We start from the raw sequence: 17,557 nt of genomic DNA on the forward strand, positions 1-17,557 counted from the left end.
AGAAGATCCCTTTAGACAAGGCATTGCATTTGTACAGATCAAGTAACCAAGAACAACTACTGTTCTATGCTCAGGTTCAATCAATTTTTCCCAAGCAAATGTTGACTGATGTTCTCAATCATCTGAACACTACAAATGCAAAGCCATTGATCTAGTGGAATCAGCAGTCATTGTTAGTTGGTCTGGTCAATTCTAATAAAAGCTAAAGTAATTTTCTTTCAAACCCAGAGGAATATGTTACATTCAAGGATGTAATCTTTTGCCCAAGTTGCACAGTAACTGAGAATAAAATGTCTTGCAATAAATGTTAATGGTAAAATATGCATGTATATTAAGATTTGTTTCTAATTGTGCAGAGGGCCTACAAGCACTCCTCCCTAACTTGTTTTGTCTGAAGCACAATCTGTGCAATCCTGAAATAGGTCTACAGAAGTCTACTGAATGAGCTTATTCCCATGAAAGTATTCTTAGGACTGCACTGCTACTGTTTTACTTAACTACAAGGATTTTATATACGGTTCTGAAACGTGATCTAGTCTTGTAACTTAAGTTTTTGAACAACATATTCTTGAGTGACAAGACTTCTGAAATTGTAGGGAGTTGTAAAAAAAGATCTGTGATATGATACACTGGTTGGGCATGTTGCTGAAAGAAAAAGTGCCAAAAGTATACTGTGCATGTCCAAATCCTTTAAAAAAATGCATATTAAAGCTCTCGGGATATCCCTGGTTAAGCATATACATTCAAACTTCGATATGAAAATACAAAAACATGGGTACAATTCTACTTCTACACTGGAACAATCACTGAACTTGCACAAAGTAAATGTAGATTAAGTCAAAAGTGCTGGAAATTTTAAGCACTCACAGTATTGTACAGTTCTTCCAATCGGGATATTGTAAGAAAATGGTGTAGGTTCACTCCATGTTCTATTAGCAACTTCACAAATTCCACACGGTCCATTACTAAAGCATCCAGCATTGCCTGCTCGAGGGATCCAACCTTCAAATGATGGTGTTGGGATCAAAATAAAAGAAAAGAAAAAATTACTTACTATTTTTGTATTTATTGATATTTTCATCTCAATGCTGACAGCTATCCACCAGGATGCTCCTTTTACAACAAGTAAAGAAACACAGAAAGCAGAACTGTAAACACTGATGTACAAAGAATGGCAAATAAATATTACAGTTACCTTCCAGTGCTGACCATAAACCAATATATGCTTCTTTGCAATGTCCAGTCTGTTCCAGGCCAGTGCCAGATTAAGTTGATCTGGAGCAGGCATTTTTGTCCCTTCAAACAAGAACATTTTCTGTCAGATTTTTATGCACATTCTTTTCACATCTGCTTCATAAGAAACACAATATTCCTTTGGAGAAAATGCAGAAGGAATGATATGCAAGTACCTTTTAAGAGTGCTGTTAGGATTGCCAAATCAATGTCCTGATGCTCTTCTGATTCTGCATCAAATACAGCTATCTGTCAGAACAGTAAATCTAGTTACTGAAGGAAAAGAGGAAACCCTTTTTCAAGAATGCCCTGGGCCATTCAGGACTCTCTGAAAAAAGTCTGGCCAAGATTACTGTAGAGGTTAAACGGATGATACACCCAGGGAAATGAAAGCTCTTCTACATTTCTCACTTCCTTCTGACAGTTTTTAGCATAAGTAATAGAAGGTTTGGTTTAATCCTTTAAAGGCCAGTTTAAACATCAATTCCCCCATGGTTTCCCCCTTATTAATTTAAAATATTTATATCCTGCATTCTCAATAAAAAGATGTCTGAAGTGGCAAATACTTCTTACTCATTATGGTGATCCATAATGTTTGAATTTCTTTCCCATATGCACCATTCCAACCACATGCAGCATCAGCACTGGGGATGTGCATATCAATAAACCCGAACTGAAAATAAACCCGAAATTAACCGTTTCGGTAATTTTTGGGCTTTGGGTTTACTGAACACCAAAACCTGGGGGTCTCCCCAAAAGCCAAATACGCAATTCCCGAAAAAGCTGAATAAATATTTGGCTTTTTAGGGTTTGGCTATTCACCTTTGCTTAGCGGCATGGCTCCGTGCTTTCTCCCATTTTTCTCTTTTTTTTTACTTGTTTTGTTATGGCCCCATAGTTTGGGCCCTTTTGAGATGAGGATCATGTAATTGGAGCCAACTTGCTCTGACCAATCTTTCAGTGGGTTGATCTGGATCAAGCATAAGGGTTTTTTAAATGACAGGGCTCACCAAGTGCTGTCCGGAGGGATATATCCTCCTACTAAAAAGAGCCAGCTTCAACAGCTGCTGACCACCAGGCTTCCGAAGGAGATTTATTCACCCATGTGGATGAGCAATCTCCTTCGGACAGCCCCCATGGTCGAGACTTCGGCTGGCTCCGATCTCACCCCCTCCCCCCGAAAACCTGCTCTCAAACTGAAGGTTGCCCTGAGTAGAGGCTTCGTTTCCCCGCACCGTGACCATCTCTTGAAATCAGATTTTTTATGACTATAATAAAGGACTGTTCACAGGATGTCATTTGCCACCAAAAGAAATGTTTTCCGTGCCTTATTTCTCTTGCATTTAAGCCTTTTTCCTCAGTTTGGAAGCTAATTTGCATGGACATCATGCTATGCGCCCCAGATACGAAGGCAGCCCCCAGACTTTGAGGTGCCAGCCTGGCAATTGGCTCTTTCCACCAGTCCTCAGCAACGCTGAACTTCTGAACCTGAAAACCGATGAACAGCTTGGCTTGCAAATGCCTGGAGGATGGGGGCGACCCCTTTGCGGACCCATAAAATTGGACCCCTGTCCCAAAGTTCACCAAACTTTGATGACTGTCTAAGGAGAGTCCCTTGCAGCCACACTGCAAATGTGGGGACTCTACCTCCAAAAATGCCCCCACAGGAGCTTCGGAAAAAAATCCCCATAGACTATAATGGGCCCAAATTTTTTGGTAAACCTGGTAATAAGCCAAATGCCGATATTTACTGATATGGGTATTCAGCTTATTCCAGGTTTACCAAAAAAAAAAAACCTGACCTCAATAAATCCAAACGTGAAATTTACTAGAAAAAAAGTTTTTTTGCACAATCCTAATCAGCACACCAGCATTGTATATCCTTGGGCGCATCTGCTGTCCCAACACTGTGTGCCATTAGAATTGCAAGGTAAAGGTAGTCCACTGTGTAAGAACTGGGTCATTACTGACCCATGGGGTGATGTCACATCACGACGTTTACTAGGCAGACTTGGGGTGGTTTGCCACTGCCTTCCCCAGTCATCTACATTTTACCCCCTGCAAGCCGGGTACTCATTTTACTGACCTCAGAAGGATGGAACGCTGAGTCAAACTTGAGTCAGCTATCTGAAATCTACTTCCATTGGGATCAAACTCAGGTCATGAGCAAAGCTTTGACTGCACTACTGCATCTTACCACTTTGTGCCACAGGTACACTGGGGAATAAAGCTCAGACTTTTCTCTGTACACAGGAAAAGTGTCTTCTACAGCAACTACAGTCAAAGCAATTTCATGTTTTATTATAGTTTCATGATGCAGAATTTGGAGGAGCTCCAGACCAGATTTTAATTACTGTCAGGGAAACTGCTATGTAGGCTTTATTACGCCTTGTGTTTATTATTGTTTATTATTTATTGTGAATAAAGTTATATTAAGTTTGGTTAAGACCACCTTCAGCATATTTCTGAGTGACTGCAGCATCTTAGAGTAACCATATTCTTAACCAGTCCTGAAATAAATCTGATCATCCTAAAATTGAAGAGAGAGGGGCTGGAGAAGTTCAAAGGAGCTGCTATACTTGAAAAGGGCTTTCGACTTCTATGCTGAGGATGAAATGTGCTCAAAATAAGTCCTCAGATAATGTTCCCAGCACAGCTCCAGAAGCAGGCTGAAATGTGTGCCAGAGGTAAGAAGCCTAACTTGAGCAAAGCGAGAGAAAAATTATTTGCCTGCTACAGCAATGAAACTAAAGAGTGGTATGTATGCTGGGGGAGTTAGTAGCAAGATCCAGAACCATCCCCATCCTAGCTAAAGGTCCTCTCCTCTGCCTTTTAAACCCTTTCTGTAGACTGCATCAACATTTTTTTCCAATATTCTATGAGCAACCTGTTTACACTTCATGTATCTAGACAGTTTTACCATCCCTTTCCAGAAAAGGGAAACCAAAATGAAAGCCCGTTGTACTCCCAAGTGTCTTTGCACATTAAGTTGTGAGGGAGACAGTAGATACATGGGTGCACTTGCACTCTCACTTTCTGCTATCCATTTCCATATAAAATGTCCTCAAGTGATCTTCAAACATGCAGCCATCACACTGCTATCCAAAGGGCTGAGCAAAGGTAATTACTGATACTTTGCTGGATAATCATTATACCAAAGACAATTGCAATAAAACAACATCAGTGCCTATGTAAATGTAATCAACAGAAAAATTTAGTGGCATAATAGGAACGGGTTTAATTAAAAGAAGCCTATGAGTTCATGATACTTACAGAATCCCTATATTCCATACATTCCATTAAAATTTTAAATAGGTGACAGGACTGCTTTTTCCCCAAACTGAAGGTGTTCTGAATCATTGATGATATTTTTTCCTTAAATTGAGAGGTCGTATCCCTGAGAGAAAAACATATATACAAAGGTCAACACTGGACCCGCCTTGTGCTTTGCTCTAATAACCTAATTTAAAACACACACAAATGAACAGCAAATAATGCACTGTGTTTCTCCCACCCTGTCCCACTTAAATAAGCAAAGTCAAAGCTTGACCACAAAAGGATGAAGCACACTTTCTTGATTATTAAACATACTTAGATATTGTTTAAATTGAAGAGTCTACACATACAGGTTGTAGGAGTATTTGATTGACACTCAACAATACATTGGCTACCAGACTAATATAAGGCATAGCCCAGAGGAACAAGACCAAAAATATTCCTCCTTTCCCTAACTCACTTGTTATGCCAAGCAGAGGGGTCTCCTTTTATTGGGAGAAATTAGCTAGAGACTGGTAGAGCTTTGCAAGAGGTTGGTATGGGGATCTTTAAAACCAATTTTTATGTGGATGAGCGCACCAGTGGAAAAGGTTCCCAATAAAGAAATGTTCTGTGAATTTTAAGGGTTTATTAAAACCGACTAATTTGTTTGCACATAGACACAAAATTCTCAGTACACACAGAACTCAGAAAGTAAAGGTATGAGCGGGTAGTCACAAGGATTGAAGGTACCCAGGGGAAATTATATTTACCTTCCAGGGAAGGTTCCAGTTAGAGGCAGCTGCATGGAACAAGTAATGACCTGTGCTACTTGCAAGGAAAGGAAATGATACACACAAGTACCATAGCACATGCTTTGGATCCAGGAAAAGTGCTAGCTATTTCATATGGCAAATGGTGATATATTTATACCCAGGGAAGGAGTTGGAGGCTAGCTCTCACTGTGCCTGGCAGGAATGGCTTGTCATTGCCAGTGACAAAGGCCTGATTGCTCTAGATTGGATTAGGAATGTGTGTGTGTAAAGTGGAAGGAGAATAGAACCAAGGTGAGGCAGATCAGAAACAATATCTAGGTTATTGTGGCTAACTACTGGAGTATTGGGTTATAGAACTGGAAATGAAGGGAGGTCTGAAAAGGTCCTAGCAGGGTGAGTCAGAAGGCTTGGCTAGTAACTTTGATGAGATTACTGCCTCCATCTGAATGGAGTTGATGAGATTTAGTAAGGTGTGTCTGGTCTACTGCAGGAGAGCTAAAGGAATGCCTAAAGAGTCTGTCCTTGTCTCTTTGCCTCTTGATATTCCAAGGAACACCAGGTGTCCTCCCAAGGGGAAAATGTGGTAAATAGTATGACATTGCCCAGTCAGCTTCTGCAGCATGGCACAAACAAGATGGATGCCAGGAGACCCCTGTTTGTCTCTGGCTATTCAGTAATGTTCCATCCTTGCACACTAGCTCCAGTCCTGAACACCTTGCTGGGTGTACCAGGGTAGCCCTACTACACAAGGAATTATAATGGACTTCACTAAGTTAACAATTCTAAATAATCAGTAATTCAGGAAAGATTTCTAGAGATGATAACAATAACATGGTGTATCCATAGGCAGATGGACAAAAAATATATTCTTTACACAGCGAATGATTGAAATGTACAATTTGCTACCAGAGGGTATGGTGATGGCCACAGGTATAGACAGCTTTCAAAGGGGATTGGATAGATTCATGGAGGATAGGTCTATCAGTAGCTATGGCAATGGTGACTAACGGAAATCTTCCCATTCAGAGGCAGTAAACCTCTGAATACCAGTGCCAGGAGGCAATATCAGGAAAAGGCCTTGGCTTCTATGCCTTGCTGTTGGCCCTTCAGAGGCACTGGGTGACCACTGTGTAAGACTGGACTAGATCCAGCAGGGCTCTTCTTATGTCCTTATGGAGTGGAAGGTGGCAGTGGAAGATAGCATGGGATTCCTGAGAATAAGCATCCTACAAAACCTTAATACTATATAATATAGTTCTGAACACAGGCCTAGTTTCACCACTTCAGTTGCTTCATGTAGGAAAGAGAATGGCAGTTATCAGTCTCTCAGGTTTCCCATGCACATGTTCACAGCGTGCAGATAATACATGGAATGCAAACCCATTTTGCAAGGCATATTGGAAAAGTAACATAAATAGGTATAGCAATATAGCATAAGAGGGCCTATAAAGAAAACAATGGAGAAATGAAAGCGTGAAAGTTGATATCTCTTTTCTGAGCTGAAAGCTTATCACACTATTTAAAGAAAAACAATTGGAATGAATGATTTGGCTACAGCACCAATACTCTGTGTTATTTTTTTAAATACCTGAAGACATCTGTTGTAAATGTTGGAACTTGAAAGTACTCACATCGTATCGGCAGTGTGCTTATGAATGAAAGCAAGTAGGTCAGCAGCTCTACCAGTTCCCTCGCACACTACTACAGGGACAGCAGGTTTTTCCCTCAGATATTCCCATACTGTCAAGATCTCATTTGGACCACCTTCCACCAGTAGCCCAACTAAGGGCACTCCTTGTCCCATTCCTATTTCAAAAGAAGCATGAGACAGTCACTAGCAAGGGTTCTACATCTGTAGGCTCTGTTCAGAAGTTACATGCAATTCTGATTTTCCCATCACACAGTGATTCTGGATAAGGTATGTTTTCTGATAGGGATACTACAAGACCTAAAGATGTGTGCCATTAAGATCCTTCAATAAGGCTTGTTATTAACAGAAGTAAGCAAACAGAGTTTTATAACAAATCTAGTCTAATGTTTTTTTTAAAAAAAGAATTAAACAACAAAAACATCAAGAACAATACTGTTTGCATAGAACTAAATACATTTTGTAGGCTCCTGGCTCTCTATTGTAATGCAAAACAAAAAATAAACACACATATTTAACCTAAAGTTTTCATCTCTTTCAGCCAGAGAAAATCATAGCCAGACTTTGTGGCAATTAATGTTTAATTACTAGTTATGCAGATAAGAAAGAAGCAACATGAAAGGGTCGAGATCCCAAAGCAACCACGTTCTTCCCCTGCACTATTCGTGGAGCCTTCGAGTTTACCAAACTAAAATTGGATCAGCTCCCTCTGAAAAACACAGAAACCATTAGTGAAAATTTCATGGTGGATTAGTTCCATACACAGGAAACAGGACAGGGATTACTTGGTGAGAATGTGACTGAAAAGATGGAGAGTTTTGCACTGCAGACTTAAGGTATGCCCCTTTCACAGATCTGCTATATGAAAAATATCTGTCATGCTGAGGATCCAGAGACCATGTTCCCTCTAATTTCTTGTTAATATTAATGTTTAGAAACAACAACCATTATTTCTCAGAGAAGTATCTCTGAGGTTTCTTACAGGATGAATGAAAAATGAGGATTACTTACTAGTATGGATTTTCTGAAGTGAAAGGTATTTCTCCAGATTCCTCCTGAGTTTCATCTCATTACCATACTTGCCCACTGTCCCATCATCAGCCATGATGAAATGCGAATGCATACTGTTGAGGGTGCTCAGCTTACTAAGAGGGTTGCTCAAAGTGTGATACAGGCAGACTACCTAAAAATAATCAAAATCAAAAGTGGTCCTTAAAAACAACAACCCAAAACACCATTCTGGTACATTTATCAGGATGGGTTTATATGTTCAGAGTAAGAGAAATAGGAACCCCTGCCATACATAGTATACCACATCCACTCACTTTGAAACATATGGTCATAAAGTTCTCTGTCTTATAGTAGTACTTTTGCACTCAGTAGAACTTGTATATAATGAGAAACGTTACTGAAATGGAGATTTTATTGACTGGGGGGGGGGACCTTCCAGTTCTGTTTTCATAGTACACATTTTCATGCTCTAGCAGAGAACTTGTTGCCTCCATGAAAACTTGTCCTAAGCAGACTGAATGCTGGATTGGGGTGAAGGTCTTTTCAAAATAAAAACAAAACCAAGAGCATCAACTCACATTTTTCCCAACGAGGTCCTTTTGGTTCTCAATGATACCCCAGGGAGGGAGTCCAACAGCCCAGATCTTTCTTAAATGCTGAGAAGCGTGAACCTTCAATGCATCACCCACATGCTTGGACACCCCTAAACAAATCGTTGTTGTTGTTATTGTTACACAATTGTCATTTTGCCATGGCATCTTATTCCATAAGGGAAAATGCACATTACAAAGTCCTCATGTTTGCCATATCTCAAGTCAATAGACATAGCCTGGAAAATCCATGCTCAGAACATGCCCAGGCATCTGTGTGTCCAGTTTGTATTAGGACCATGGCACATGGAGAGAAGGGGCTTAAGGTTTCCTCTGCACCATTTTTTCAACCTGAAATGGCTCTCGATAGTTGCTACTTGCCCCACTGGGGAAATTACGTATAATGGGAGTTCTAAAGCCACTCCCTACTCATTGGTGAACTTTTCTTCTGTCAAGTGCTATTCAATACTGGAAGTCAGCTTAGCTGAGATAAAATCACTTGGATGGAGAACATGGAAGCAGCAGTATTGACACTGTTCAAGTCTCTCCACATACCTGTTTTGATATCAAATCTGGATTCTCCCCCTGCATATACATGATTAGAGCAAACCCAGGTTTCAACAGAGAAATCTTCCACTGGTTCTGTGGAATTACCTCTACTTATACAAAGGGGTCCAGGGATTCATTACAGGAGGCAGTGTGATTGCAATATCTCCTGGTCAGCATATTTTGGTATATGCACATCTAGAAGGTATATGTAACATGCTGCTCACAGCAGAGGATGAAAAGATAGTACATTAAAAATACTATACCAGTATTGATGCCTTCTGTTAGTATCCATGCTCCTGTAGTCTCAGCAGCTTTGACCAGGCCTTTGCTGAAAAGCTGCTTAAGCTTAGATGGAAGCTTGAAGTTTTGGTTACCACCGTGAACAGAAATTACCAGTTTTGGCAGTTCCATCTGCCATTCTTTCACCATCAGTTGCAGCAACTGATCCATCTTGGTATCATAAGATGTTCTGATATACTGGAAAAAAAAATACAGCTGCATTTTTTAGAACATACATGGATAGTATATTAGTACTTTCTCAGATAAATAGCATAGTATCTTAGTTCTAATCTCTTCTGTTTGCCACTAATTCTAATAATTCTTGTAGCAAATTCCTTCATATCTACACAGAAATATGTATCATAAAGTCAGTTTCCATAACATTATAGCTTTTAACATTTTCATAAAATTACCAGTTTTCAAAGTCCATTGTTACAATAACTACACATGACAAAGGTAAACCCATCAATGGCAAAGTGAAACAATATGAATTTTAAGGAATACTCCATCTGTAGTCCTTGATTAGTCTCACATATGCATGCCTTTTCCTGATGTCACAGTCACTGAATTGGGCATGTTATGCAATAATTGTTAAAACCTCTTTTAAAATGTATACAAACCTTGGCATGGTAGGTATGATCACCATCTTGGAAACTGATAGTACCAAAGGTATCAGTTGGACTTGCTTTTGTGTGTTTTTGGACAGACCATTCCTCTTTCTCCTTCACAGACTGACAGGCAAGCCAACTATAATCTATCCCAGGATGGTCTCCAATCAGCCGTCCACAGCAACATCTCAAATAAAACAGATGAATACTCAATAATAATCTACATCTATCTAATAAATGCTATACATCTGGGATAGGGGAGGGACTTCAATGCCATAGAGTCCAATTGCCAAAGTGGCCATTTTATCCAGGTGAACTGATCTCTATCGGCTGGAGATCAGTTGTAATAGCATGAGATCTCTAGCTAGTACTTGGAGGTTGGCAACCTTAATGTGGGAATACTGAATAGGTCACACTGATATACTGAATTATAATGCTATTATAGTTGCCTCAACGTTTTTAGAAGCCCAAGTAATCTGAGGGTTTTCCTAAATGTCTTGAGATGCCTGTAAGAGCTTGTTAAAATCATAACCAATTTTGTGTTAAAACTCAATATACTTTAAAAATCACCCATCAATTTCATAAGGAATTTTTTAATCCGTCTGGTATTTGCCAGAGCATTAGTCAAACTGGATATTTACAATACCACTACTAACAACATGGTGTGATAGAATCTGTGACAAGGAGAGGCAAAAAACTTTTTTGATGTTTAGTATCAATTCCTGGCCATCACAGAAAGGTACAGGCCCCTAACTCACTGGAGGACCCGATTTGGTGTCCTGGTTGGGGAGCGAGGCCGAGCCTTTGGTCGGGTGGCGGGAAGCGGTGGCGGCAATGTCTACAGGGCTGGCGAGCAGCGGGAGAGCCTGCTGTGCCCCCCTTTCCCTTCCCTGGCCGCTGCGTAATGGTGGTGAGCACGTGCAGGGTGTGGAGCAGGGCTCTGCAGCTCTTGCGTCTGTCTCCTGTGCTGCCATTGGCCCTGCCCCAATTTGAAACAGGCCAATGGTCAGCTGTGGGGCGGCCCTGCCGGCAAGCCAGACCTGGTGTGTTTTCATTCAGGTCCGGCTGCAGGGGATTTAAAGACGGCCTGCACTGACTGCATTTGGCTTCTGGTTGTGAAGCCAGATGGCCGGGGCTCTGGAGGCAACAGTGGAGGCGAGAGCATGGTGGCCGCAGTGGCAGCCGGGGATGGCCTGAGAGAGGCTGTTGGAGACATTTCTGGGTGCCTTTTAACCGCTGCGGCAAGCAGTCTCTAGGCTAGTGGTGGTCTCTGTTAAGTCCGCGTGGGGAAGACACACGAGGTCGAGACGGAGTTCCAACAACAACGCTTTATTGTAGTACAGAACAGAACTGAGAACTGTGTAAAATGGCCCTGCTTATATTCCCCCCTGGCCGCTTGCAATCACTCCCCCCCTGATCCGTGATAGGGGGTAACAACCCCCGGGTTGCCAATGGCGCGACCCGGCTTAGGGCCAATGGGGTGCGCTGGCTTGGGCCAATAGCGTGAGCAGGGTTTAGGAGCCTTCGTGTGGGACTCAAGCTCCTAGATCTTCCCCTGCTTACCCACCTAACTATTCACATACACAACAGTCTCTGCGGCTCTTGCTGCACAGAGGTGCGGGATAGCCTTCCCTCCACCACAGGGGGGCTGAAATCACTAAGGGGAGTAAGGCTGCTTGGCTGAAATCACTGCAGTCTCCACCCAAGCCCCTGCTTGGCTGAAATCACTCGAGCCCTCACCCAAGCCTACTCATGAAGGGCTTCGCTATAAGTGCCAGCTGCCACAGCCCTGCTTGTATGGCAGGATTGGCAAAGATGCCATGTAAGAAGAAGGTGGTGGTAGCCAAGGCAGCCAACCATGAGGCTGCATCCCCTCCAAACACAAGAGGCCAGGCAGGAGGGGCCAGAAAGTCTTTGCAGGCCTTGGCCCCCAGACCCAGAGGCCAGTCCAGGCCTGGAGCTGCTGGGCCTTCTGCCAAGCCTGGAATGGTGCCTGGGACAGCAGGCGAGACCTCTCTCCAGGGAGCAGCTTTGTGCTGAGTTGGCTGAACAGAAGATCCAGAAGAGTCAGGAGGGGGCACCAGTGGATGTGGGGCCTGCACCCAGGGGCCACGAGCAGGCCACATCTCAGTGGCAGAAAAGGGAAGATTCCTCATCATCCAGCTCCATTAGTTCTAGCAGTTCAAGCTCCAGCCCCAGTGAGACCTCCAGCTCCAGCAGTTCCAGGTCCACACGGCGGCACCGGGACCAGCAAAAGGGGAGCAGGAGACACCAGTCCAGGAAGAAAGGGAGGAAGCCTAAGGAGGAGTCAGACAGTGGTGGAGCTTCAGGTGAGTCCTCTTCAGGGGAGGAATCAGACAGCAGGGTGCCTCACTTTTGGTGAGCAGCAGCCAAGGTGCCATGTCTACCAGCCTGGGCACTGTGCAGAAGGGCTGAAAAAGGGGACTCGGATAGCGAGGATGGGGGAGTAGCAGTCTGGGAGCTGGGTAAGAATGGGTCCAAGAAGCGCATCTCCTCCACAAATGAGGATGATGGGGGAAAAAACCAGGGATTGGTTTGCCTTGTAAGGTGAGGGAGAGAATTCTGGATGGCTATTATGTAAACATCTTCTCATTGATTAAGCCAAGCTCAGCAGACAGCAGGAGTTCCAGTAAGGCCAGGGGGGAGCAATAAGGTGTACATGGGTGACCGAACTTTTAAGAGGTGGATGAAGAAGTTACGGTGTTTACATGGGGGTGGTTATTTCTGCCTAAGCAGATAGTGGTTGGCATCTGCTCAACCACATGATGTATGTGTTCCAGGCCTCCGGGCTAGCTGGGGAAAGGGCTGCCTTTGAATACGATGAGGAATTTAGGAAGCGCACTTCCCCTAATAGAAGGGCTAGGTGGGATTTGATTAACAACCACTTCTGGAACCTGCGCCTTAACCCGCAGATTAAGAGGAGGTCTGAGGCCGGCCGAGCTGGAAAGTGGGGCAGCAGGAGAGAGACTATGTAGAGGGTCTGCTGGGAGTACACTTCCTAAAAGGTTTGCCGCGCTGCAGCCAGCTCCGCAAATTCGGCATTTTAAATAAAATAATAGTGAGGTGGACATCGGTGTGGGTGCGCCTGAGGCAGAGGGGGTGGAGCCAGGGACCTCCCTCCATGACCATCAGTAGTGGCCCATTACTACATGGGATGGGAAGCAGTTGCACATCCATGCAACAGGCCAAAGTGTAAATTTGAGCACATCTGCGAGCTGTGCTTGGGCCTCCACTTGAAATCATCTTGTAACAGGAGCTCGGGGGCCAACAGCCCTTTCAGGGGCGGCGGCCCTCCACTCGCAAGGATGGGGGGCAGGGGATCCGCAGGTGACAACAAATAGCCAGGTGGCTCTGGATGGGTGTTCTCGTCCCCAATTAAATTAGGACTCATGGGGCAATGAATTGTGTGGTACCTTCTGAGGAAGTGGCTCCGCTGCACTGTTGCTGTGCTGACACGACCATAGTGCAGGTACCCCCCCTTCAGGAATGGGCTGCCCATTAACTATTTGAACATTTGCTTGATATTTTAAAATACATATTACTGTTATGCTCAGAGACAGGGCCAGACTTTTCTTGCATATTGTAGTAGTCCTATCTTCCAGAGCTAGTTTTTATTTTCCTGTCTAAGATATTGTTGCAAGAAAAGATGCAAACTTGCAGGGGGAGACTGCTTGAAAAACAATTATCTTTACCACCTTAAACGCTGCACATGGATGAACTCAATGGACCAGACTGAAGCAACTAGAACAGAAATAGCACCCCCCTTATGTGCTCCAAACAATGGCTCACCAGATCACTTTGCTTTGTGGTACCCAGGTCCTGTTCTCCACCCAAGATACCCAAACAAGCTTCCTTAAAACACTGGCAGCACTGTTGGGACTCAGCTTACGCCCAGTGTGTGTGGCCAACTAGAACCTTCATCTCTACTCTCTTTTTGGCTGTCAGTACCCCAACTGACAGATGTTGCAGGGTTTGGGCCACTCAGGATGAACAGTTGCCTACTCTTGAACTGGAGGGTCAGCATGGACTGGCTAGAACAGCAGTGCCTTCTGCTTGCTGTTGAGATGGAGGATGAATGTCAGTGAATGAATTTTCTTAGGTTTTCTATTTTAAAAGCTCATGCTGCAGCACGAACTTTTAATATAGTCCTATTGAAAGCTGGAAGCGCAAAAATGATAACAGGAAATATTTAAGGGAGTTCCCAGTACCCCTTGGGGTTATCCTGGATAGTAACTCTGCCAGTAGCTTACTGAAATACACACAATGGATTTACTAATAAGTGGCACTTTATATAATTATAATAATTGGAAAATACAACCTGAAACTGTACGCATCCTTACCGGATTAAGTTCTGGCAGATTTGGCATCCAGCAGGACATCTGAGTGGGAGGGGGGAAAGCATCACTTAAATATGCCAGTGTTTTATACAATAACTTCATTAATAACATATATTATATAGAGATTAGCAATGATATCTGAAAAGGTGGCCATAGATACATTGTTGCACAATTTAGAGCATTTGGGTCCGCATCCAAAGATCTTCATATACAGTTGTGGGTTGCATACCCGCTGAAAAGATGGTTGGCAGCGTTAGCTTTGACAGTACACACCACTTGTTTGGAAAAGGGAGCAGAAAGGTACCGTCTGTAGTCATACAAATAGCTGATGCCCCAAGCATGTACAAGTGTAGTTCTAAATCCATGGACATGTGCCATCCCAGCTAGTAAATTAGTTTTGGTTTTCTTTTTCTTAATTCTATGCAGCACTCTTCCTCATGCCAAGGAAGCCTGCTTCCATGTACAGCTTGCCCTTGCTAGACGGAAGCATCTGGCTCCAAGTCATTAAGCAGTCTGTTGCACAATTATATATTGCTTAACCTCTGTCAATCAACTAGAACAGCTTTAAGTATTTTAGTGCACTACTAAGAAAAGATTCCATGACTTACCGGGAGGCTGATTTGCTGCACCGGGCGGGGGTGGGGGGAGGCAGAGCGGGAAAGCGGGAAGGCGGTGGCCATTGGCTGGGGAGGCGGCATGTCGGGACGGCCGAGCTGGCTCCAGTCCTGGCTGCGCAGTTCTCTGGCTGCCCGGCCAATCCACTCCCGAGGAAGGTTCAAATTTGAACCTTTTGGGTGAAGGGGGCATAGCCGGGAGGAGCAGGCAGGGCAGGAGAAGGAGTGAAGTTTTCACTCCGGTCAGTCTGCCCTGCATAAAAACGGGGCCCGGGCTTCGACTGGGCTCAGTCGTCGCCATCTTTGTCTCGTCCTTCCCTCCCTTGGTTATTGGTTGTGGTTAGATTATTATGCTTAAGTCACAACTATGGCGGTGGCGCATGAGGCTGGATTTAATTAGGCCTGCGTGCCCCTTCCCCTCCCGTTGGGGATCCCACTAAGGGATTTTGCGGAGAGGCTTGTTTCAATCATGCCCAGCTCTGGGGGCAAGGGGTCCGCCTCTCCCAAGTGGCGGGGGGCCACCAAGTGGCAGAAGCCCAGGTGAGTTCCTGGTACCGCCACCCCGGTTATCCCCTGCGGGCTCTACTATCCCCTGGGTTGGCTCTACTATCCGCATTTGGGTCGGACTTCGCCTTAGATCCAGTACTCTTGCTATGCCAGAAAGCATCATCGCTGTTGCCAAATTAGTTGTGGCCATATTGTCCAATAAATAATTTTTCTCCTTGTTAATAATAAAAATGTTCTTCTTAACAAAATGTTGTTCTGTTACTTAAGTCTCTGCAAATCCCCCCCCCCCCCCACACACACACACACTTGGCCCTGGGACAGCAATTCAGTAGTACAGATTTGATCACGCTTCTCTTTCAATGGCTCCTTGTTCAGAAGTGCTTTTTTATTTCTATTTCTATACTGTGTAATTTGGTTTGAGACTCAGTGAGAAAGATGGACAATAAATATAGTAAATAAATAAAATAAATCAGTGAACGTGAAGCATGGTGCACATTATCTGCCCTAAAGCCAGTAATCCAAAACATTAGTGTTAAAGATAGGCAAATCAGTCATAATTTCTAGATTCCACTCCCTAAATATATTTGCTACACTTAATAAAGGACACTGCTACTACATGTGCACATTACCTGTATGACATTTTATGAAATGACCCAAATATCCCATAATGTCAAACTGTAATCACACTCTTACATTTGCATTAATTTAGCCTCATTGATTTCTGCAAGATTTAAACTCACTTGAAGGGCTGCCAGTCCTTGGAGACTAGCGAGGGTTTTACTTACCCTAATTGCAATCTTCTACCTGACATTTCACAACCAAATCAATACAAAGATCCATCCAATATGTATTTATTTATTTCAAAGCAAGTAAATCATTCTTTCTAGTCCTATAAAAACTATTGGGCATTCTGCAATCTTCCCATACCATTTTCTGGAAAAGAAAGTTTCCTTCTCAATATTTTTATTCATCCAAGAATGGCTATAATATTTAAGCAAATACTGCAGTTGGGTCATGATGGTCATTACATAAATGTAATATTCTTGGATTATTATACCATCGTAATATATTGTTTGCCATATTCTTATGTAAATACCTACCTATCTAAGAGAAAGAAGGGGGGGAGATTGAAACAGTGTGCTCCAAATTAAACTATGACTACTGTTTGTAAAATAAATTGTTTGTTTTCAGTAGTCACAGTTCCTGTATTTACCAGAGTTCACAGCTATTTAAATCAAATAAATACTGTAAGTAATTACTAAAGTATGAATCCAAAGTCCTTCATGGTATCGCTATGTATTCCTTGTAGTTCAGCCAAAATCCAAAAAAGTACCTGTGTTGATCTCTGGAGCTTGGTATGATCTTTGCACACTCTCTTTTACAGAAGTTGTCTTCAATCCAAGATTTCTGGGACTGAACAGAAATACCACATTTCAAAAAAGTGATCAGCAATAAATAATTATTTTGGGTTCTGTTAGTGAGATCTGCACACACAAAAAACCCTGTCTTATAATGCTGATACCTTAATGCAGAAATGACAGACAATATTGTGAGCAAGACCATTCTGTTCCTGTTCTATTGTAGTAGCTGTAATTTATTTTATTGTTGAGGTTTAGAAGCTTGTCCCATTAGGGAAACTGTATTATGTTGCTGGCTGACTAAACCCCTGTAGACTGAAAAGAAAAATGCAGAGTGAGAGAAAAGAAAAATGGGAAAGAAAGCAGACCTGGGGCTGGAAGAATAAAACCCTGTGTTAAGAATATGGCCTCATGTTGTGTCTCTTTGCCTGCATCAAGCTACAAAAGTTCCTTCTGTCCAGAATAATGCAGAATAGTCCGTGGCCACTTGACCTCTGGAGTTTAGAATTCTCTTTCTCTGACCTGTGCCTGAAGATAGGGGGAAAGGCTTTAAAGCTTTCCAAGAGTAGATGAACTAAGATAAGGAAGAAATGCTGATATGGCCAGATTTACCTCCACTTGAGATGACATATCATTGTTTATGCATGGGAGTTTTACCTGAGGTTCATTGCTCACTGGACCCACACTTTTCTATTGGGAATCTACGCACCAGCAGTCTTCAAGCTCAAATCAAGTCCCCTCCCCTTTGAATGCTGCTTTGTAATTGGCTTA

The 17,557-nt window shown here is 43.0% G+C and overlaps 1 protein-coding gene across 1 annotated transcript in view; it reads right to left on the reverse strand.

Annotated features, from left to right (window-relative positions):
• Positions 1-17,557, reverse strand: part of TRPM6 (transient receptor potential cation channel subfamily M member 6) — a 116,390-nt gene that overhangs the window by 97,482 nt on the left and 1,351 nt on the right. Inside the window, 11 exon segments of the mRNA XM_056848983.1 lie at positions 868-1,002; positions 1,196-1,296; positions 1,410-1,478; positions 4,503-4,630; positions 6,896-7,070; positions 7,924-8,095; positions 8,502-8,626; positions 9,326-9,539; positions 9,962-10,136; positions 14,311-14,349; positions 16,762-16,841. Coding sequence (XP_056704961.1) covers positions 868-1,002; positions 1,196-1,296; positions 1,410-1,478; positions 4,503-4,630; positions 6,896-7,070; positions 7,924-8,095; positions 8,502-8,626; positions 9,326-9,539; positions 9,962-10,136; positions 14,311-14,349; positions 16,762-16,841 — 1,413 coding nt within the window.

This window comes from Euleptes europaea, chromosome 4, assembly GCF_029931775.1.
Source record: "Euleptes europaea isolate rEulEur1 chromosome 4, rEulEur1.hap1, whole genome shotgun sequence".
NCBI lineage: Eukaryota > Metazoa > Chordata > Lepidosauria > Squamata > Sphaerodactylidae > Euleptes > Euleptes europaea.